This window comes from Onychomys torridus, chromosome 16 (assembly GCF_903995425.1).
Source record: "Onychomys torridus chromosome 16, mOncTor1.1, whole genome shotgun sequence".
Classification (NCBI taxonomy): Eukaryota; Metazoa; Chordata; class Mammalia; order Rodentia; family Cricetidae; genus Onychomys; species Onychomys torridus.
Window position 1 is genome coordinate 33742727 of NC_050458.1, and position 23246 is coordinate 33765972.

Here is a 23246-nt window from a genome sequence, read left to right on the forward strand (position 1 = left end):
GCTGTAAGCAGACAAGCCTGTTGGGCATTTTCTTGATTAGGGATTGATAGCAAAGGGCCCAGCCCATTATGGGCATGGGCACCTGGGGGTTGGTGGTCCTGGATTCTGTAAGAAAGCAGGCTGAAGCAAGCATCGAGGAACAAGTCAGTAAGCAGCATCCTTCTGTGGCCTCTGCATCAGCTCCTGTTTCAAGATTCCTGCCCTGCTTGAGTTCTTGTCCTGCCATCTGTCCTTCAATGAGTCCCCTCCCATTTTGTGGATATGGGGGGCCCACCTGAGCTGATGAGGTCCTCAGCTAGACACAGGTCATCCATCATTTAAAGCCAGAACTGAGCCTCCAATGCCATGGTCTCTCTAGTGAATATCCTTTACTCACAGCAACCACATCATGGAGCCTAGTTTCCCCTTTGGAACTGGCAAGGTCCTTTCTGTCCTGGCCCTTTCCCCTCCCCTGCCTCCACACTCAGCTCTGGTCCCCAAACACACACACACACACACACACACACACACACACACACACACACACACACACGTCTCTGAATGTCCACCCATACTGTTCTTCCCGCCTAACTCACCCTTTCCCCAAATATTCTATTTTGACCTTGGGAGCTCCAATCTGTGTCCTCTCTTCTAAGAAGTCTCCAGGCTTCTTGAATTCATGTTTCCATATAATCTTGTATTAATACTGACCAGGTTTTCACCCAATGGGGACACAGCATTGATTGAACTATCTCTGAGAAACACAGCATATGTTGCTACCCCTGTCTGTCAGAGCCCAGGCTCACCTAGCAAATGGTGAACAGCAACTCAGTTTCTTGAATGGGTCATGGAACATGCTGCCTAAAGAATGTGCTCAGCTTCTCCAAAGAGCACCAAGTAAGGCCCAGTTTATTATCAGAGATAAAGGAAGGGGCCTTGGCCAAGAGAGTACTTCTGCACTGAGATTTCGGAGGAATCAAAGAGCATTACTTTAGACAGTCCATGTACCAAGCTCCTTAGTTGGAGATGGGATTTCTAGGGATGACTATGGCTCTCATTTCCAAGGATGCCCACAGGACAGAATGCTGTTAATAGAATCTAAGCATTTTCTTGGCTACTATCCTAGCAACATCAACAGATGGGCAAGCTGTCAAGTCTGCTAAGTTCTGAAGCGACCAAGGAGCCAGAGAGCAAGAAAACTTCCAAATCAAAGACATATCTAGAGGGACAGGAGGGGGGGGTCACTCTCTGAACCTGGGCCTGTAACATACTAACAGTTGTTTGTAAGACAAATAAAGAATGAGCTTGGTGCTGACACACCTGTAAATGGTGAAGCAGATAATGAAAGCACTGTTTATGACAAGCCATCCACTTTGCACATTTCTCTTAGGTGGAATTCCCATATGCCTCAGATGGCTTATAGGTCTTTTTCTGTTAGAGTATTAGTACACACCAAATACTCTCCTGACAGAGCCCCAAGTCCAGACTAGCCCCTGCTGTACCAGACTTGTCTTACATCAGGACACTGGGTTTGATCTTGGACAGCCAGGGTGGAGTAAAGCAGAAGAAAAGCAGTTTGTGGTCAGGATCCTGGAAATGATGACCCTGGTCTGGAATACTAGGGAGGGCAGGGGTCTGAAGAATGATAAGAAGTACAGAGAGGTGGGGAAATAAGCAGGCAGGGGAACACAGCCCACTGGCAGGCCTGCAGACCACTCTCACAATCTCACATAGTTCAGTACAAATGGAGCGGAGTGGCCGGGAAAGAAATGGACAAAGGGGAAAAGGGCCAGACAGCACACCAGGACACCAGAGCATTAAGACCCTTACAGGGATCTTCATGGTATTAAAGTTAATGGGTGCCTCTCTCCAACAGACAGAAGAGATACTTGATCAGATTTAGGATCTACTCCTGCTATGTTCAGAGTGTGATGAAGAACAGGAAAAGGCTAGAGGTCAGGGACCGGCTAGAATTCATGAAAGGCAAACAGGGCCGCAATGAACAAATGGTATAGGAGGGAGGAGGCCACAGTGGGATGTTTCTCCATTGTCCAACTCCATTTCCTCCGCACCCACTCCAGTCAGGCTCTCATGGCCTGCCCGGGACCTCCACCCTCTCTGTTTCCCTCAGTCTGCATCCTATCCAGATGCTGGCAGAACCAGACCTCCATGGTCTCTTTTCTCTGACCCCTTTTCTCACTGGGTCCTCTACATAGCTCTCATTTCCTTCTACCAATGTCCCTCTCAGTCTTTACTGTCCCTTTCTTCTCCTCTGGAATGGTGCTGTGGTGCCTAGCACCCAGCTTGTGAATGGCTCTGTCCCCATCTATCCTACATCTTCTTGGTCTCGTGACTTCAGATACTGTCTTTAGGCTCAGGAACCTCCCATGTATATGTCTAATCCAGACCTCTCACATGAAATCCAAACATAACAGCTTATTCCTGACTACACACATCCATTTGGATGTCAACTACTTACTTGGAATCTAAGAGAGTAGAAACTGTCCTATGCACTTCCCAAATATAGGAGCTTTTGCTCTCTCATTAGCATAGTGCTCAGGGTGTGTACACTGGCCGCAAGCCTCATCTTTCCCCAGTCTTGCTGGTAGCTGGTGCACCATGGTGGACTCTGCTCCAGTAGCAAGACAGCAACTTAAAACACCTCAGATCCATCGTCTTTCTATGCTGGGGCTCAGAGGTCTGGAGTTGGTCTCAGTGAGCTGACAACCACATATCAATACTTCCTTGGGTTCTCAAGGCTGCCTAGCCTGTTTGGCTCGAAGTTTCGGATTTAGGATTGTGGGGAGGGGTGTCTTTCTCATGATATCATTTCTCAGGCTCTGGCCTCATTCTCCATCCCTCTTACACAGGTTAAGGACCAGACAGCCAGCTGCCCATCTTAAATTTAGTCATGCTAGCATTGTTTTTAAGTAGAAGCAGACATACACATACAGGTTCTGTATCTATGGGGAAATTATCATTCTGTTGACCTCTGTATCTCTGTGTAGTTATGGCTCAGAACTTCTCACTGTTTTATGATGAATGAGTCAATTTACTTTGCCTTGGTATAGTAAGAACACTAGACTGTCTTTGTTTCTTTTTGTCATGTATGTATGGGATGTCAAAGCATCTATTATTCAATGAGAGTTTTAGGTCCATGGGCTAGTTATCCTGTGAGCTGTCAATCACCTGCCCTCCTAGCAGCCAGCTAGATCTGCTAGTCACTAGGTAGCTCTGCTTGTCAACAGAAGAACAAACAGCCTGGGGCTGATGTCCTCAGAGCCACTATCTTATCATCACCTCACTCCTGCCTGACCTGTGTCCTGGTGCCCAGTTGTTCCTACATACTCTTCAAGACAGAAGGAAAAGATGGAATGAACAATTCCATCCAAAGAGCTAGCTAGCATCTTCTAAGGTCCTTCATCTCCAAAACGCCCTGACTCTCTGAACAGTCAGAGCTATTTCCCAGATAGAACCCAATGGCAAGAGTGAGAAAGAAGCCTGCAGTTATCCTTTTATGTGGTATACCCATGCACATTTCAGCTGTGGAAAGGAGCACACTCCTCCCAGCAGCTAGGTTTTTCCCACTGCTTATAATATCACCATACCATTGCTTCCCCTGTATTCTCAGAAGAGAGGCAGATCTGTTTCAAGGGAGTCAGTCACAGCAAGCACATTCCCAGTCACAAACTGGCTTAGGAGTGAAGTCCCATGCATTGGAAACAGAGAAATTATAAATGCAATCCCAAATTTATTGAGGCAAAGAGAAAGGATAAATGCATGGGCCCTGTGGGGAAACATCATAAATTTCTAACTCTAGAACTATATATTTATACACAAGAACTAAATGGGGGTGATGCTATCTGCAAGAAACTTGTAGAAATAACAAAAATATTCACAGGCAGGAAGAAGCCATTCCAGGAGTCAATGAAGATTGAAAGCCTTTTAAAAGGGAAAGAATGCAAGGATCAGGGAAGGTTGTGACTCACCCTACACCAGGCAACCATCTTTCATGGGGGAGATGGCACATTACCTCCGCTGCTTGCCATTTTTCTCTTGATTGTATGCAGGCAGCTGATAGCTCTCTTTTCTGGGAACACATATCTCAGCTACAGTCCCAAGGCAAGTTGGCACAGCTGCTCACTAACATCTGTTCCCAGTCCCTACAGCAATCTCCAAGGTCTGAGATGCTGGACCTCATGGTGAGCATAGAACCACAATTGCATCCTGTTTGTGAAGCACAGGGCTGGCAGCTCTGATGCAGAGGATATCATTTCTTACACAAGTTTGTCAACTCAGATTTCTTGACCCAATCTGACTGGGAAGGGCCAATTGTCTTTTGAGAAAGTTTGCTGAAAGAGTTTGAGAAAGAGAAAAATGGAAGGCAGGCTTCTTCTTGGCCTCTGAGTCATAAGGTAAGGACCAATGGTTTCCATATGAACAGATCAACTTGCTGCATAGTGAACAGAAGTTTCATTAACTGGACATCTCACCCTTCTCTATGCCTTGGGACTCTAAGTCCCTGAATAATCATTTGCTTGAGAGGGGAAAAAAGGGGACCCATGTCTCGTAAACTATAAGCAATAGGGAGAGCAGCATGGTGTCTCAGAGGGAGTAAGTGAAGAACAGCACTCACAGTTGAGTGCCATTCCTTTAGGAGAAAGAGCACACATCTGGTCCCCTCCCTAAAAGTTAGTCTTCCAACACATGACTCAACCCTGTACACCTGGCACATGCCTCTCTACAGGATGAGTACATGGTACCTGCTTCACAGTGGGTGCCCAATAACACTGAAATGTGCTAGCAGAGTGCACCAGAAAGATAATTACAAGCCCCAATGAAACAGATGATAGAGTGTCACGGTCAGGGGGAGAGGCTTGTGGCTTTTTGCTAACTGAGCATCTTTTTATATGTAGACAACCTTATCAAACCTGTCATGTTGCTCTCCTTTTTGCTTAGTACATTCAAGAGTGCACATGATGGCCAGGCTCCTCTCACAGGGCCTGCCTCTCTAGGTTAAAGATTACATACATATATACAGCCCAGGAAGTCTCTGCCTCTAATAGCAACCTTTAGCAATGGTTTCATACATCTCTGCACATTCCTCAAGAGAAAAGATCTCTACCCTACCCACCTAAACTTCCAGGGTCTTCCGAACTCTGTCCTTTTTCATTGCCAACAATTTTCTCAACCTGTTGGCTAGGGGCCAGACAAAGGCCTTGGCCAGGACTGTCCCTGACTTTTGTTTGACATCTGAGGATGCTTCTCTGTCAGCAGGTGTATCCATTACTTTTCTGTTGTTCTGATAAAACACCATGGTGAAGAGCCACTCAAGAAAGAGTTTATTTTGGCTCCCATTCACCAAATGCACAGGCCCACCTCTCTTGGCTATTTCTATTAGAGAAGAGTGCTCTAACTCTCAAATCAATGTGCCTGCTTGCTCACATTCCCTACTCACTCCTTTTTACTTTGGGTTATACCCCTCAGCATCGATCATATCAAATCAGCTTCTTATTATCTTGGGCTGCCCTAACAAAATCTATTAGACCAAGTGGCTTATGAACAGTAGGAGTATAGTTTTCTCAGTTAAGAAATCTGATTATCAAGGTCCCAAAATGGCTTGGGTCTAGGGAGGACCCTGTTCACCACACAGTTCTGACTTCATGTAATCTTTTGGGTACAGGAGTGTGAACTAGTTTCGGGGCCCCACTGAATGACATTTGTCTCATTCTTGAGTATTCCATCTCTATGAATGGGTCTTTTCCCAAAGCCCTACTTTCTAATGCCATGATCACATTTGGGGTGAAAGTGTAACATGTGCATTCTGAGAGATACAAATATTCATTCTATAATGGCCTCTCTCAGGGAGGGCCAAATTTGTGGAAATAGCTCAAATTGACTCAGCATGAGATTGTACAGGGGCCCACAAGCATGTGTTAATTAATTTAGGTAATGTAATTGTTTATCTTCCAAGATGAGGCACACAATAAGCTCGCCTAAGAAAAAGGTGGGACTTGAGAGGTAGCTCTGGAATAGCACACTTGCCTAGCCTGGGCTAGGCTCTGGGATCAATAACATCACAAAAGATAAAAAGGGAAAAGTGTCCCTTTTACCATTTGACCTTTCTGGGACTCTCAGTATGGAGCCTAGACAATGCTTGCTGCCTGCTGAACAGAATCATCTAACAAGAAGCATTCACTGCTGAACTCCACACGAATCACAAGGAGTTAAGGAGCTAGGCTATGTCTGTAGTGCCAAGAGCGAAGATACTGCAGTCTTAACATATACTAGCACAGGGCCAACTGTTTCATTTACATAATCTATTCAATGGCCCCACTAGGGAGATTCTATTATTTTAACATATTACAGAGAAGGAAACTGAAGTTCAATGAGAAGTACTTTGTCCAAGGTCATGGGCTATGAAGTGACAGATGTGAGGTTCAAATCAGGCAGTTTAGACCTCCCATCTAGGCATTTGCTACACTGATGGTTGTGCCAAGGGAGACTTATCCACCGTGCCGCCCCCTAGGTTGACACCCATGTCACAGACTTTGTGGGGGGCATGCCTGTGTACTTTGCATACAGCAAGGCACCCACAGCCTGCCTGGAGATAAGGCTGTTCAGTGAAGGCACTACAGCCCGGTTAGCTCAGTGCCCTTGGGCCTGAGCTCATTTTCATGATTACAGATACTTAGGATGCCTGGGAAGCATACTAGGCCCTCAGTCACCTGCTTGACAGCCCAGGGACACCTAGGAGACCAAGCCTCCACCTACCCTGATAGATCTTCAGTGTCGTAAGAACTATGCAGGCACACAGCCATACTAGGTTATGGTTTGGACAAAGTCTCTAAGAACTGGGTAGGGGAGAAGGTCCTGCTGCCTTCCTACACTTCACTACTGCCCAGAAAGGGAGGATGGCTTCTTGCAGGGTGGGTCTTCTTGTAAGGAGCAGTCAGTGCCACTCCCCTTCTCTCTAGTTAGAGTTATGGGATGGGGATAGAGAGAAAAATGAGGGCTCTTCCATCCTGAAGCTCTTCCCTGGAGAGGAAGGAAGTCCACAAGCGCCTGCAGACTATTCTCTGGTCTAACCCAATATGGCAGAGTACTGCAGAGGTCTGATGTTAGCATGGGATATTTGGTTCTCATCTGGCTATTCAGTGACTGTATCCATCATCCATATTGCCTAAGAAATTAACAGAAAGGTGGTAGCTTAAAACAATCCCAGCCCCCTGATTCAAATTGTACAGGTGACTGTCACTAAGTGGAGATGTTCTGTGCTTTATGGATTAGGCCTCATGGACCGAACTTCCTTCTTTAGAATCTATAATGTCATCTAATAAAGAGGAATAGGATCATTCACATTCTCAGGCTCTAGAGGACAGCACCTTGTGGAACAGGAGGCCTACTAAGGGCTTACTGAGAACTCACTGTCAAGAGGAGGCCAGGACATGCCTATACCCAGGGGCCATGCTTACATTTGATGCACAAGCTTCAAGGTGGGAATCAGTTCTACAGAAGAGGAAGAGCGGGCACCCAAATACGGTGGTGCACACTAAGCAAGGAATGGGGGATGAAGCATGAGGGCAGGTGGCCATGGGGTCAGCAGGAGCACAGTGAGGGTCCACTCTAAGTTGATGGGCTGTCCTAGGTTATTAGAAGAGTTCTAAGAGTTGGAGAGGTGCCGAGTCTAACTCAGGAGGTCTGTGGCAAGGCCAGTGACTACAAATCTAATAATGCCAATGCTACAAGCCCTGGAGAGCACATTTTTGAAGAGTGGGGACAGATAAAGCCAGCAGCTATAGACAAAGGGAGTTTTTAAGGTGTCTTGTACAGGTGGAACTTGAAAAACATGCCGGTAGGTGACATACAGAGAGCAAGAGAAGCAAGGTGGTTCCCAGACTCCAAAATAAAAGCCTGAGGGACATATTTAGCGGCTAGGGAAATAGAGGAGGAAAGGGTAAGAAGTGGATGGTTTCCACTGAAGAGAATTCCTATGGCCAGGAGGGAAGCTACCGGCTCAGTGGGAACGTGGAGCAAGGGCTAACTCAGAGTTGTACCATGTGGGGACAAATCCAAGGAAGGCCACACATCTTATCTCTTGTTTCCTCCTGTCAGGGTAGAACAGCTCTGGCCTTAGCCCTACACCTGAAAGAGACTGAATGACTTTGACCACCCGCATACTTTCCCAGAGTGAAACTGCAGAGAGGAAGGATGGAACTAAACAGAATTCATCAGCAGGACTGCGGATGAGGAGCAGGAAACGGATCATGCAAACTGGAATGAATGGCAGAATCCAAACTCGAGTGGGACTCTAGGGACAACAGTAGGAAAACTGGGGCTTAGAAAAAGGAAGAAAGAGGCGATTCTCAGTGGACAGGCATCCTCGGCTCTAAAGGTAGGATATATGGGGGACTGGCACCATAATGAAAAAAACGAAGCCTTTATTTGATTTCTGCAGACCGTGTGTCATATGTCCAGAAATGTATCACAGGACTTATTTTTACTTCTAAGATTTCACAAAGAAATTGACTTTTCAGCATCTACCAAGGCATGAGAGGGCTCAGCAAGTAATAAAAGAGCTCCGAGAGGAAGTCATTTGGAATATCAGCCATCCAACATTATGCCGGGGGCAGAACGCTCTGAAAGAAATTCCATTCATGAAGAAGAAGAAAAAGAAAAAGTTGAAAAGGCCGGGGGAGAGCTAAGGAGGGTCCACAGAGGACAAAGGCGGTACTCAGTGACAGGGGAGGGTAAGATGCAGAGTGCTCTTCTGTCCCATCTCCATGCTGAAGGCCACGGGTCAGCAACAGCAGAACAAATGCTATGTAAAGAAGGTGCAGCAGGAGTGTGCCCTGGGAGGCAACCTGCTGTAATACTAGGAATGGAACAGAATTGAAGTTGGCAGGGGCTTGTGGTCAAGTCAATGTTATGGCAAAGTTTCTGAGGCAGGTTCCAAAGCCGATTAACCAACACAAACCAAAGCCTGAGGGGAGAAGTCTGTCTCAGAGAGGGCTATGATGAGCACAAGGCGGGGAGTAAAGTCACTGAGGAGACTGCTTTTCACAAAGGACCAAAAGTGTTGACAGTACAAGCCACCAAGAGGGAGATCCAGAAGGATCAGAACAAAGTCCTGAGCAGTCAGGGCTACAAAGTGCAGCCCTGTCTCAGAGAACAAACCAAGCCAATCATGCAAACAGAAGAGTTGGGGATTAAACAATGCTAGTAAAACTTGGCTTGGAGGCAGCTGCTGGAATCCTGAGGCTGCACTTAGCATCTAGCACCAGATCCCCTGAGCCCAGCAAGTGTTTACTCTCCGTCCCTGTGGCATGCACTGATCTCTGTCCACAAATAATATGCGCCCCACACACGAATATACACATGCACATGCATGTTTCCTTAACCTGCTATGAAGAGTCCCGTAGCCAACCACAGCAATGACAGAGGCCATGATTGGACTGAGAGTCACACAACTGAGACACCGCAGTTCTGTTAGCTGTGGTACACATGGCAGACCAACATGAAGTCAACCCAGCCTAGGGAGGGGAGAAGGAGAAGAGAGCAGGGGCCAGGCCTGCTGGGACCTTATCTTCCATCTCTAGGCCTCGAACCTCAGAGGAAACGGTTTCCAACATATACCAAAAAGTGCCCCTCACAAACAAAACCATGAAATTCCATTATTTCATGGTATTTGCACTTAAAGGGACAACAAACAAAAGGAAAGTGGGTGGGCCTTGCTTAGCTGGTTCTGAGGTCGAGGAGAGGCCGCACCTTGAGCCACCTTAAGGCACTTCAGCTGGCAGATAGCCTCTATACTGTGTCGGGTTCTCGGGTCAGGCTGCATAATTATAATAAAATAGAAGAGAATGCTTTCTTTAAAATGGTCATGGGAATGGACTTTGAAGCTTCATTTAAATCCTTTTCCATATGCCTCAAGCCTCATTTGGCTACAGTCTCAGGTCATGTTCAGCTTCATGAGCCAGGGGAAGAAGCCAGGCTGGCTCTCTCTGCAAGAACCTTCCAGAGCATCAGGCTCTCCACTTGGAAGGGCCTCTGCAGGGCAGCTTCTCTTAGCACACACAGGCCAGACAGATGGTGACAGTGGGCTCAGCAAGCTTGAAAATTGGGGATTCATCACTCTTAATTATCGCTATACTTTGGAAGGCCTCCAAAGACTCGTGCCATGAAGACTTGTTTCAAGGGAGTCACTGGTGGAAGAAAGGGGAACCTTGAAGGAGGAAGTAAGATCATGGAGGCAGGTCCTGAAATGGATTATTTGGATCCCCAGCCCCTCCCTCTCTCATGTTGTGTCTCAAATACCACCAGGTGAGTAGCTCTGCTTTATCATGCACTTTTGGCCTAAGTGACGTGGCTGAAACTGCAGAGTGAAACCTTTGAAACCATGAGCCACAATAAACAGCACCTTATAAGTACCATGTAAAAAGCAGGAAATGGCAGTGCATGCCTGGAATCCCAATGCTGGGGGGTGGATACAAGAAGATCCCTGTCAACTAGTCAAGCCAATCAGAGAATTTAGATTTGGTGAGAGACCCAGTCTCAAAGAGGTGGAGAGTGATGGAGGATGACATTCAGTATCAACCTCTAGTTTCCATAGGTACACGCATGGGCACACCCACCCACACAAACATACATGCATGCACATACATATACCATACACACATATAAAAAAATGAATCCATAAAAAAGCCTGGAATCTAGTTAGGCCCTGTAGGATATGCACATAAAACAGACAATTCTGTTTTAAAATGCAGCCAATCAATATTCTTCATAAAAAGAATATACAGATGATAATAAGCTACAGCTTCTGAATTCTCCAACATTTACATGTATGAACCAAGCAAAGTCCTCCCAATACTGCTCTAGTTAGACCCTGTACCAGTTAGTACCTGATCTTCTTCCAAGATTCTCACATATCAGGACACAAGTAAGGAATTCCCAAAGATATACAGAAACAATCTGGAGTCTGTGACCTAGGAAATGCCAAGTAAAAAGCTGGGATATATTGCTGTGGATATCACTCTGTATAAATAAAATGCTGATTGGCCAGTAGCCAGGCAGGAAGTAAAGGCGGGACAAGCAGAGAAGAAAATTGTGGGAAGCAAAAGGCTGGAATGAGATGCTGCCAGCCTCCACAAGAAGCAACATGTAAAGACACCAGTAAGCCACAAGCCACGTGGCAAAGTATAAATTAATAGAAATGGGTTAATTTAAGATAAAGAAGTAGATAATAAGAAGCCTGCCATGGCCATACGGTTTGTAAACAATGTAAGTTTCTGTGTGTTTACTTGGTTGGGTTTGAGCGTCTATGGGCCTGGCAGGTGAGAGAGATTTGTCCTGACTCTGGGCCAGGTAAGAAAACTCCAACTACAAATGGCGCCCAACGTGGGGCAAGAGTTTCCACCTAAAACCTGAGAAAAAAAGATTCTAAAACAGAGCTAAAAACAGCTTCCTAGTTTTCTCTCTCAAGTTAGCGGGCAGCCTGCTGGTTTTAGCTACTATGGTGGGTTCCTGGCATGTGTGTCTGACCTGCAGTGTGGTGGGAATGAGGAATCTACAAGCGACAGGTTACTCTGCTGTGTGGTGGATTCAGCCTTTGCTAGTTAAAAAAAAAAGTTTCTGGGCTATGCGCTGCTTTGATAGAACTGCTTCTGATAGTTGATGGTACACATGGCTCCAGACCCAGAGCTGGCGGTAAACTGTACCACTGCCATGTTGGAAAGCTGAGGTGGGTGGAGCTTACAATCTTACAAAGATGGATATTACACAGAGATCTGGTTTGTGTTGTCTTTGGGATTTTTAACTACAGAAAAAGATTTGATTGTAAAAGCTGTTGAGTTAAACAAATATGTAAATTTTAAAGGTAGCTTGACTTCAAAATTTGGATATAAGGATATGTTGCTTTAAAAAAGAGTCTCTGCTTTTGTTTCCACAGTTAGACAAAGGCTGTGGATTTGTTCCAGATTAAGATACATCAGGTTTGATCAGCCAAGACCACCTAAAAGGTCTCCAATGACACCATGGCCCAGATGATCCAACATCCAGAATGGTTTCAAGGCAACTGGCTCAGAGGTTTACCCTCACGGACTACTCCATAATCCTAAAATTTTCTTTATGTCCCCATAAGATACAGCGCCCCCCTCCAGCAGGAAGTAGTAAGAGAAACTAAGCCCACATTCCCAAAATTATCAAGCTGGCTTTGGAGATGGAATTGGCTCACTCTTTCTCTAAACCCATCTTGCTAAAAGAAAAGGTTAAGAGATTTTTGTGTCCCAAATCAGAAAAGCCCTCTGCTGTTGGACAGAAAAAAAAAGAAAAAACAATATTTTCATTTAAAACAGGTTGATTATAAACATGATCTCTTTCTAAAGAAAAAAAGGGGATATGATATAGATATAATAGGATGGAAGGGTAGATTAAGGAACTTACTTCTAAAGAGTAACAACTTGTTAAAAATGTTTTACATTGGTATAAATTTTAGTCTATTGATACAAACTTAAAGTTAATTTTGTTATACTGTATGTATATTTCTACTCTTGTTTAAGGTATTATGTTTGTACAACTCATTTAGATTGTAATGGATAATTAAGAAATATAGATCAATTAGTCTTCTATGATAGTCAAACTTATAGTCACGTTAAGTTTTCTAGGTATACATAGATATATTTCAGATAGACAGATAATCTTCAAACACTTCAAAGGTCTACAAAATATGACATTTAAAATATTTTTAAAATTTAAAATTTCTGGACATGTCTGCTCCTGGCAACACCGATTTACTTCAAAGAGGAGGATGGGCATTAAAGACACTTCATATGGAGTTTATCTTCACCTTGACAAAAATAGCCATTTGGGCAAGAAACCATCCTTGCCTGGACTTCTTGATAGACTGGACATGCAGGACCCATAGAAAGGTGACCACTAAACTTTGCTTAACAAAATGGTCCTTCAGGTTCCTGCTTCGCAGAGGAAACTGCCAGACATTCTACAGGACACTGAAAAAATTGACCGAGAGACTCTAGCCCTGTGGGCTAAAGACAAATGCCCCAACTTTACAAAGGAGCATTAGGTGACTATCCAGGCGCCAGCTGTCTCTGTCTACCCTGCAAGACTCCTGAAAGTTGCTTGCATCCTTCTCCCCATTCTCAGGTAATATTATATCCTTCTGAGGTCTCTGATGTGGTTAAAGACTAGATAGTTATAATTTTCTGTTATGATAACAGGTAAGTTAGATATAAAACCTTAAACTCACAAATGCAAGATAGATAGGATATCTTCTTTAATATTGTAACTGTAATTCTTACTTGATAATTGTTTTGTTATCTGTAATTTTATTATGTAAAAGTTAACCTTCCTTTTTTAACAAAAAAGAAAAGGGAAGTGCTGTGGATATCACTCTGTATAAATAAAATGCTGACTGGCCAGTAGCCAGGCAGGAAGTATAGGTGGGACAAGCAGAGCAGAAAATTGTGGGAAGCAAAAGGCTGGAATGAGATACTGCCAGCCGCCACCATGAGAAGCAACATGTAAAGACACAGGTAAGCCACAAGCCATGTGGCAAAGTATAAATTAATAGAAATGGGTTAATTTAAGATAAAGAAGTAGATAACAAGAAGCCTGCCATGGCCATACGGTTTGTAAACAATGTAAGTTTCTGTGTGTTTACTTGGTTGGGTCTGAGCGTCTATGGGCCTGGCAGGTGAGAGATTTGTCCTGACTCTGGGCCAGGTAGGAAAACTCCAACTACAATATATATTTTTCAATCAGGACAATGTAGACATAAGCATCCATCTTTCTGGTATCCAATTTCTGTCTGAGACCTGGAGGGAAACTTCACTGTGCAGTAAGAATTTCAGAATACACACTATACTCCACGGCACGTCTTGTCTATGGATCAAGAAATCTGTGTTAAACCAGAAGTTCCTATTGCCCTAGAGAGTTCTATGGCATGAACTTTTTATGCTTTGCATCATATGCTGAGTCCCCACTGAATACAGTCATAGAGACAACAGTGAGATCTCCATTCTTCACTTCAAAGGCAGGTAGCCTGGATACATGACTCAGGAGCGCATCCACGAGAGCCATTCTAAGAACTGTCTTTGTTAGTACAAAGAAAACTTACTTTTTCCCCCTGAAGTCACAGGGCTCAGGTTTCATTCTTATTTTCAGTACTAACTTCACAATAAAGCCCATACCTCTTCCAAGTTTGTCCTCAAATTTCGGAGACATCTTCCCCAGCAACCCTTCGTCACAACAGCCTTCAGCCCCATGATATAAACATTGGCTCTGTGTTTGTTCACACCATTTTCCTCATGGCATACCACTTTATTCCTGCTTGATTCCTTTCCTCAGACAGTAGTCACCCTTGATGGCAGGCATTGGTTCCTTCCTGGAACTCCAGCACCACAAAACTGACTGACATCAGCAAGTGTTCAATAAGTACCCAGTGACTTATAAAAGAGCACATAGCCAACTTCTATAATCTATACTTAAAATGTCTTCATGAACTTCAACTTGAAGTAGATAGTTTGCTGGTTCTGGTGTGCTTATTGGCTTTGTTTTCTACCTTTAAAACAGCTGTGTAAACTAGTTCAAATCTTTCCAACCCTGAAGCAAGTACTAAAGGGACAGGTACGAGTAAATAGATGAAACTCTGATAATCACATGTATTATATTCTAACAGACTGGGGAAGTCTCTCCTGAGGACAGGGGAGGAAGGGAGTCAAGCACCATGAACTTGGTAGAAAAACTTTTCTTTCCAAACTCATCATTTTCTTCCTCTCCTATATGGGTCTAAAGCAATGATGTTTCTTTTTAAAGGACAGTCCATGAAGAAATGCTCCTGGGCATCTCTGGCTATTCCCACACTTCCTCCTAGTTTACTTCCTGGTAGGTTCTCATTATGTTTATTTGCATTCTATGATTCTCTGGAAGGAAATTAAGAGTCTCCTGGGTGTTTCTAAAACATCCTAACCTTTCTCCAACACATCTGCACAAACACAGCCACTGAAGATACAATCCCTTAATAATCCAAGGAGACAAGACCAATTTCATTTCAAATTCTACCCTAGGCAAGCTAAAGTTCTGAAAAAGAAAAGGGGGGGAATGGGTAATGGTTTGAAGAGAGAAATACTTGTGAGCAGAGGGACCTCACCTGTTTCACAACAGTTACTGTCCCAGGAGCCATAGCAACTACCGAGCAACCGTCATGGGTTTCCGAACCCAACTCAATGATCTGCTGCAGGATGTTCACAGCTGTGGGGTCAAGTCGATCACCTACAAGAAAAAACAAAACAAAACAAAAGGACGCCATTAAGCTCTGCACTGAATGCCATCTAATGCCAACTGGCCCCTAGATAGAAAGACTATGGGATGATGCCTATTCCAGACAGTTCTCAGAAAATTACTTACTCAGACAGAGAATAACTTGTTTGGTAATTTATAGTTTACAAAACATTTCCTACAAGAAGTTTTCAAGGCCTGACTGGAACCATAAGGGATAGCATGATGACATGATCCCCATTCTTTTCTTTTTTTTTGGATGTGTCAGTCATTTGGGTACAAAAAGCAGAGATTTGCCTCAGGTCACTGGGGTGACGGCATCCCAAACATTCAACTAAAACCCAGATGAACTGAATCTTGATGTTACACAAACTGCCCTGCAGTGTCACAACTGAGGATTACCAGATGACATGCTCAAATGCAGAACTGGTTCCTCCTGAGGGTAGAGGGGTGGTGAAAGCATGCCAAGTGGCAGGCAGAACACCCAAAAATGTCTTACTTATCTAGCCAGTGGGCTTGTGAACTACAAACCAACTTAAGCCTGCTTTCGTTTTAATCTTGTCAAAAGACAGGGGCCCACACCATCAGGGTAGCAGCTTGGCACACCCTTCCTGCTCTCTCTCACCATCTGCTGCCCATCTGTAATTCTCCTGAGCACACCCTCACCCAGATCACTAATTCACTACAATGGAAATTACTGTTTGGTCTCTGTACTTCATCATGTCATGAAGTCTTTGCCAATGTTTACACCCTCACAGGCAAGCTTTTTGCAGGCTATGAGCCAACATGAATCAACCAATAAGAGACTGGAGAAAGAGACTTTGACATGATTAGTGTAGTGGGTAGAACATGGCCTAAGACGGAGAGGGTGACCTATATATATTCACAATATACCAACAGCATTCCAACCCTTTCCCACAATACACCTGTACCTGGGAGATGATTCAGATGTGCCTTGCTGCTAACCACTCTAAATTCCAAAGACTACAATGTTTACTTTGGTGAGTCACTGAGGTTAGATTTTAATTCCTCCTCCATTCCCTCTCTCCCTGATCATTACCCAGCCCAACCATTAGTCAGCCAGGAGCTATGGTTCCCACTGGGCATACAGATGAAATATAATGCCACCCCCAGTCCTTCCTGGGCTGACAGGCTGCTGAGATTCACATGTAAGCAAATCGTCATAACAAATGGTATTTGAGGGCAGTTAGGGGACAGTACAGAAAAGTCTAGTGGGATCCAAGTAGATGGCATGCAATCTAAGTGCTGAAGGTGGGGGTAAGCTAGGCAGAAAGGTTCCATGAGAGGGGCCATACCATATCCCAGGGCATACTGGAGTATAGAGATGAGAAATGCAGCCTATGCTGATACCTGCAGAATCTGGCCTGAACAACACAGCCTAGAGGCAAGAAGCAAGACAAGTGGGCAGCCAGCAGGGAAAGTAGGAGGTCTGATATCTGAAGCTCCATGGGAAGACACTGGTGGGCACATGGGTGTGTGCTCGTGGACTCTCTAAGGAGAGAGACCCTAGTGGAAAAATGGGCATACCCTCATGGATTCTCCAAGGAAAGACACTAGTAGGCAAGTAGGCATGTACACATGGACACTCCATGGGAAGACACTGGTAGGCACATGGGCATATGCTCACGGGAGATAAAGACATAACTGACCACTGAGACAGAAACCCAAAGTCAAACAAGGACTCAGTGCTGGAGTCCTGCCTCACAGCGTGGCCTTGACTGCAGAAGTGGAGGTGCTGTGGCTCCGGTTCTCCCTAGCCCGGCAGGAAGCAGTAGTTAATTGTTTGGAAATGGATGCCCACAGAAGTTGGGATGGAGCTTTCTTAAGACCAGAAATTAAGGACTTCAAGTCAGGACAGGAACAGTTTCCTCCACTTATCTCCCAGTACCATTTGTTCTCACCTAATGCTTTCCCATTAATGCTGCTTACTTGTTTCAGCCTCCGATATGCATGTGCTCTGGCATTTCCAGAGCTGTGGGAAAACGGCTTCCAAGTACAGTGCCCAGTTTGTAAACTGATCAAAAATACGAGATTGTCACATTTGATTTGAAAATATGATCTGGCTTTTTGGAAGGGATGGAGCCAGGTGAGAGCCTGAGCGCGCACACACACACACACACACATATAGGTATTCTTGGGGTGACCTACCAGTATATCACATCCTAGTCACTATTATCACCTGCCTGGACACTCTGTAGATCCTGGGATAAGCCCCATAGAATAGATGGCCATGAGGAGGTATAAGGCAGTGGTAGGGACTGCCCAAGGAAAGACAGGAGAACCAGACTCCAACTCTGCTACCTAAGTGGAGGACTCTCACCAGCTATGGGCAGTGGACGGCCACCTTCACATCCATTAAGCAAGAATGTCAAAGCTACCCCCAAAGAAAGCTGCTCTGGAAATAAGTGTGATCCACGTAGGCCCCACTCTGGCTGGGTTCATTCTGAAGCATTTACGGAGACAGGCATCCTGATTTGCTCTTTACGTAGAGAGCAGCAGTGCTCAAGTGAGAAGGGAAGCCAGTGTGCCCTCACCATTGTCGGAGGTGTATCTCAGGTCCTGAAGGGCAGCCACCGCGGCTTGTGTCCCCTGAACATCTTCTTCGGCTTCGGTGATGTAGAGGTACTGGGTGGAGGGCTCCTCTGGAGTCTCTGTTGCCGGCTAAAGAAAAACATCATGTCTCAGCATCCTTCCAAGAGATTAACAGCAACCTCCGAATTCCAGAATGTGATAAACACATACAGAAGAATAGACCTTCACACCCTACTGGCATAGCTCTCCTGAAAAGCCATCTGCTCCAATACATGCATTTCCAAAGAGAGCATTTTCTCTGGAGGGTCAAGACTTTATCAAGCCGCTCTGAGTGGAAGCCTGCTGCTCCTCACGCTCTCGGGACAAAGTGAAGCATGCTGTTCAGAATGAACACATTTGAATGTGTACTTCTACAGGCTCTGTCTCCTCCCACTGCTACCAACACTGTCTTTAATCTGCCCCTTACATGGAGGCCTCTGGCCATGCAGCTAACAGAGGCAAAGAACAGCCATGGGAGAGAGTAGGAAACACTGCACTGGTATTTAGCATGTAAAGCACGCACAGGTTCTACCACAGAGTAAGAGGCCACTAAACCATAGCTATCAACACCCATCAATTTTTTTTTTTTGGTCTTTTTTGTTATTTTGTCCTTTTTTTTTTTTTTTCCAGAGCTGAGGACCAAAACCAGGGCCTCTACCACTGAGCTAAATCCCCAACCCCCACCCATCAAATTATTACACAAAGACTATGGAAGGACATTCTGAAATATCAGGTGAGAGGTGAAGGTGGAAAGGGCTGAAGTGATGTTGAAAGGTATCTCCTACCTCAAGGGGAGGAGCAGAGAGAGCACACAGTCACAGGGTGAGTATTAATAGCGATCTCTTTCTGAGAAGGGACAAAACCAGTACAGTAAGGTGTGGTCCATGAATCCCATCAATAGAGAACAGAAGGAAGACTTTGGCCAAAGTTTATAGGAGTCAACGTTATGCTCTATTAACATCCACCAGTCACTGACAGAGTTTCAGAGGAGCATGTAATTGTCCTTTCACAGACAACTGGCCAAACTCAGTTAGGCCATGCCTGCCTGACATAAAGGAGACACCTAGTAAATATCCAATGAATGCAGAAATTAATAATCATTTAAAAAGACCATTTCTGCTTTAGAGTAGCATTAAGCAGTGTACCAGCCAACTATGGATCCGTGTGCCTTAGCGCATGAACAAGCTGCTCTTCTGGGGGACCTAGGTATCAGTGACACTTAGTAATCATTCTTCTGTGCATTCCTATAGTTTTGGTTGTGAGCCTAGCCTTTAACGGCTGAGCCATCTCTCCAGCCCACTTCTGTGCATTCCTAGGAGGTAAGTGACAACTCCAACTGCCAGGAGGCCAGTGTGCTATTCTCCTGGTGGTCACCCTGTGCCCGGCTTCCTCGCTGCTTAACTACCTAACTTAGAGAGGCAAGGGCCAATTTTTGAGTACTATTTCAAGAGGATCATAGCTTTGCTAAAAGTTCTAGAATCTGCTGGAGGTAACTGACCACAATGGGATGGTTTCCCATCATGAATTAGTATTCCAATGACTGTTTCTTTAGACAGCAGATTCTGTAGTACAAACCTGAGAGTTCAGGAGAATAATCATGTCACCATCTATGGTGATGGGACACTGAGGCTGCCATCACCACCACCACCACCACAAAGGGCTTATCTGTCCCACACAAACTCCAGCATTTTAACAGTATTCTCCCTCTGAGCCTTCCAATCTACCAGCCTACTGTGCAGCTGAACACACTAAGGCTACAATGAGTCAACAGTGGCTCAAGGTCCAACAGCCTAGAGAAGCAGGGACAAGTTCAAAACCTGCCACTCCAAACCTCACTCTTTTTCGGTCTTAATTTACAAAAAAAAAGTTTCAAATGCATAAGTAAAAAGAGAGGTATTATAAAGTTCCACATACTTGTCACTCAATTGCTCAATTTAAACAATTTTCAACTCATGATCAGTTGTTTCACCTATGGTTCCACATCCTCCACAACATGCTCTTGTGTGTGTGTGTGTGTGTGTGTGTGTGTGTGTGTGTGTGTGTGTGTGCGCGCGTGCGCGCGCGCACGCGCATGCCATAGTACACCTTTTGAGATCAGAGGACAATTTTACAAAGTTGGTTCCTTCCTTTCACTTTATATGGGTTCCAGGGATCAAACTACAGAAAATGAATTACACATTGTGCCATCTTGCTGTGGCTCTACCCCTGATGGCTTTGAAGCAAATCAGAACCACTGTTTCCTCCACATGTATCACATATGAGGTCAGATGTGGAGTTTTCCATGTGTGGGTAGTATACTGATATTCAAGAGCGTTTGGAATTTACCGCATTGTGGATTCTGAATTTTTTGTTTTAATTAGGGATTTTCATCATATAGATGATACTGATAATGCTGCTGCTGCTGCTGCTGCTGCTGCAGATGATGATAACAGCAGTAAACCACAGAAATTCCTAGTGATTTTTGACTCCAAGTTGGCACTAAGGCTCCATCTAGCTTTAGCCTCCGCTTACTGTAACATCTTCTTCCAACAGGAAAAGCACAGTTCCCTTTATAAACACTTGCTCAATTATAATACACACAGGAAATAGTTCCAGAGCTTAAGCATAGTACTGTGACAAGCACTCTGACCAGACTGCAGCACTCATCAGCTCTTTGTCTTTGGCCTTAAAGTGTCCGGCAACATATTGTTTCCATAGTTACTTGTTTCCGACTTGAGTGGAAACCCTCTAGTATTTCCAAATAAAACCAGACGCTGGCTTGTGGCCAAGACACATACATTTCTGTCATCTTAAGGAGCACCCACTAAGCTCTCCTAAAGGTGTATAATAGGTGAGCAATGCTTCCTGTCAAAAGCCTTTCTGCATCCATGACAATGATTCCATTCTCCCCCTAGTTCATGGTGAGCCATATAAGGATATGTTCTAATATGGAGTCATGATTTCCTTACATTCCAAAGTAGTTCCACACTGCCACGGTGTTTCATTGTTTTCGTATGCTATCAATTGTTTCAAAGACCTTATTCCTGCCCGGTTATAAGGAGGTACCCTGTGAGTCCACCTGTCAGCTGGAAGTGACTGTGACTGCCAGAGAGTGATGAACCTTGGCAGTATCTAGAAACAGCTGACTGTCTCCATGAGGTCCAGAGAGGTGGAGTGATGCTACTGCTTGGCCCCTGGTAGGAAAATGCCAGAAAGGTAGCTACACGTCCTATAAGGTCCAGGATAGCCCTCCACAACAAAGAATTATGCAGATCAAAACATCAGCAGTGCTGAGCTTGAGAAGCTCTGTTTTGAGTGACTGCAATCTGTCCATGATAGTGGCATCTGGTATTTGAAAAGATGGGTGGCCGTTGGCTCTCAGAATAGTGACAGATTCAAATTTCTGAGGGAAGTGGACAGTGGGTAGGACCAGGAACATTTGGGAGAGGAAAAGAAGGGCCAGGAGCCAGGAAATGGAGCCTTTCCAGTTCCCTCAGTGAAGACAGCAACAGGCCATTTGCCTTCCACTCTGTGGGGTACAACATCTAAAAGGGGGTTTGTGAGCTGGAGAAGTCAGGACAACATTCACAGAAAAGCCCAAATTCAAGCCGGAATAAAAGCCACATAGGTGGTTCAGATCTCTCTCAGAGGGACCCAGAGCCATGATCTGAAATGGCTGCAGATTTCCAAGAACACTTCCAGTGCTCTCCAGGGCAGACTGTGCCCAGCACCTGGGCTCACCTGACTTGTCATCTATGTCTCACCGTGTCGAGATCATACCACACTTAAAGTGTTACCTCCAATTTGGGGTCTCCATCAATCTCCACTACCTTCAAGCCGTGCTTGTTCTTCAAGTGCCTGTTGTACTCCCATTTGGTGCCATACACAAAGCTGCAAACAGGACACTTCAGGCCACCTGCAAGCACAGACAGGCAAGAAGAAGTGTTATAGCAAGTAAGCATGCTGCTGGGTCTCCTCCTGTCCAAATGTGTGGGATCTACAAAGTGCCTCATTTTGTCTCCAGTACCTACAGTCACTCAAGCTTACCACACACTGAAATAAACCAGCAATGGTAGAACAGCTTTTAGGGTAGAGATTCGGGAACTTAATATACTTTTCTGATTTATTGACTAGGCCTTTGCAGAGAGTCTAATACCTGCTTGATATTTTAAATGCCAGGGAGAAACGAGGAACATAATCCCCTTGACCAACTGGATTGTGGCTAAAATCAATCTTTCATGTTGTTATCTGTAAATAACATTTTTTAAAGTCACTGAAGAGCGGTGGTTGATTTGTCAATCTCCTTTGCCTCCAAATGCTTCAAATCAGATGCTCAGTTCTCAAACGCCTTCCCAGAGAAGCTAAGTCACGAGTATAAAGTCTCCTGTGGGTTTCCCAGGAAAGAATAAATTAAAAGGCTGGTCACATCCTGAAGTGTCACTGTTTATTGAACCAATTACATTTTGCACATGTTCCAGGAAGTGTTTAGATGCCTTAATTGGGATAATGTAAAACTCAAGGTAGAGAAAAAACAAAACACTAAGGTCACAGAAGAGACTCTTTCTAAAATTCTATCAGAAGCAGCACTACATTGGAGACTGGACACTAATCTCTTAGCAAAAGATGCCAGCTCTAGCCAGAGGAGGCCAAAAACAGTCCTGGTGTTAGGTGACCAGCTCTCCAGGCTAGAGTTGGGCTTCCACATGGGGCTGGGCCCAGACAGTGGGTGTCCTCACCAAAGTTCCCCCACTTGAGTTTTTGCAGCCGGCTGACTCTGCAGTTCCAGCAGCTCATGCCCCAATGGGGAGCTGTTGGGTCTCACTTTCTCTTGCTCCATGTTTTCCCTATAGATAGCCTTTCCTCCCTAATATCATCCATAGACTGTATCCTGAGAGCAATGAAACTCAACATTAACTTCTTATGAAGGCTTGCTCCTCCCCTCCTCTTTAACTAGTTCTCTCTGCGTCAAACAGAACACAGAGAGAACTAGTTAAAGAGTTTAAAAGTCACAGTGTTCATTTAATTCTATCTTGCTTGCTTTTTGAATCCTGCCTCCTACCATGGCAAGCTGCTCCTCCGCCCAGTCCCACGGCTGCCACAGCACATGTCCAAATCAGTCATTAAGCAAATGGACACTGTTTTCCTCCTATAGCCATACCAACAGCACTAACAGTCACACATATCTACTCTCTGAGTGCACATGTCAAACACCACAGGCATAAGCTACGCTCACTCCCCAACAATACTGGCAGGACTACCTCATTTTAAACAGAGGCTTTGGACTATGAAGTAGCATTTACCTTAAGCAGAAGCTGTCAGCAGCTGGAGTTTGGTGCAGTAAACAATGGTGATCACAATTTCCACCAAATTCTTCCTGGGCAGTATGATGCACTCACTCT

At 44.9% G+C, this 23246-nt stretch overlaps 1 protein-coding gene across 2 annotated transcripts in view; it reads right to left on the reverse strand.

The window, feature by feature from the left end:
* Zfat (zinc finger and AT-hook domain containing) overlaps positions 1-23246 on the reverse strand; it is a 188343-nt gene that overhangs the window by 7424 nt on the left and 157673 nt on the right. The window contains exons 13-15 of one of the 2 annotated variants that reach the window (XM_036208746.1): positions 21678-21763; positions 17832-17958; positions 15149-15270 (exon numbers count right to left, since the gene is read on the reverse strand). In XM_036208746.1, the coding sequence (XP_036064639.1) occupies positions 15149-15270; positions 17832-17958; positions 21678-21763 (335 nt within the window). Of the gene's footprint in view, positions 1-15148; positions 15271-17831; positions 17959-21644; positions 21764-23246 lie in introns of both variants that reach the window. The other variant, XM_036208745.1, reaches the window with a different exon arrangement.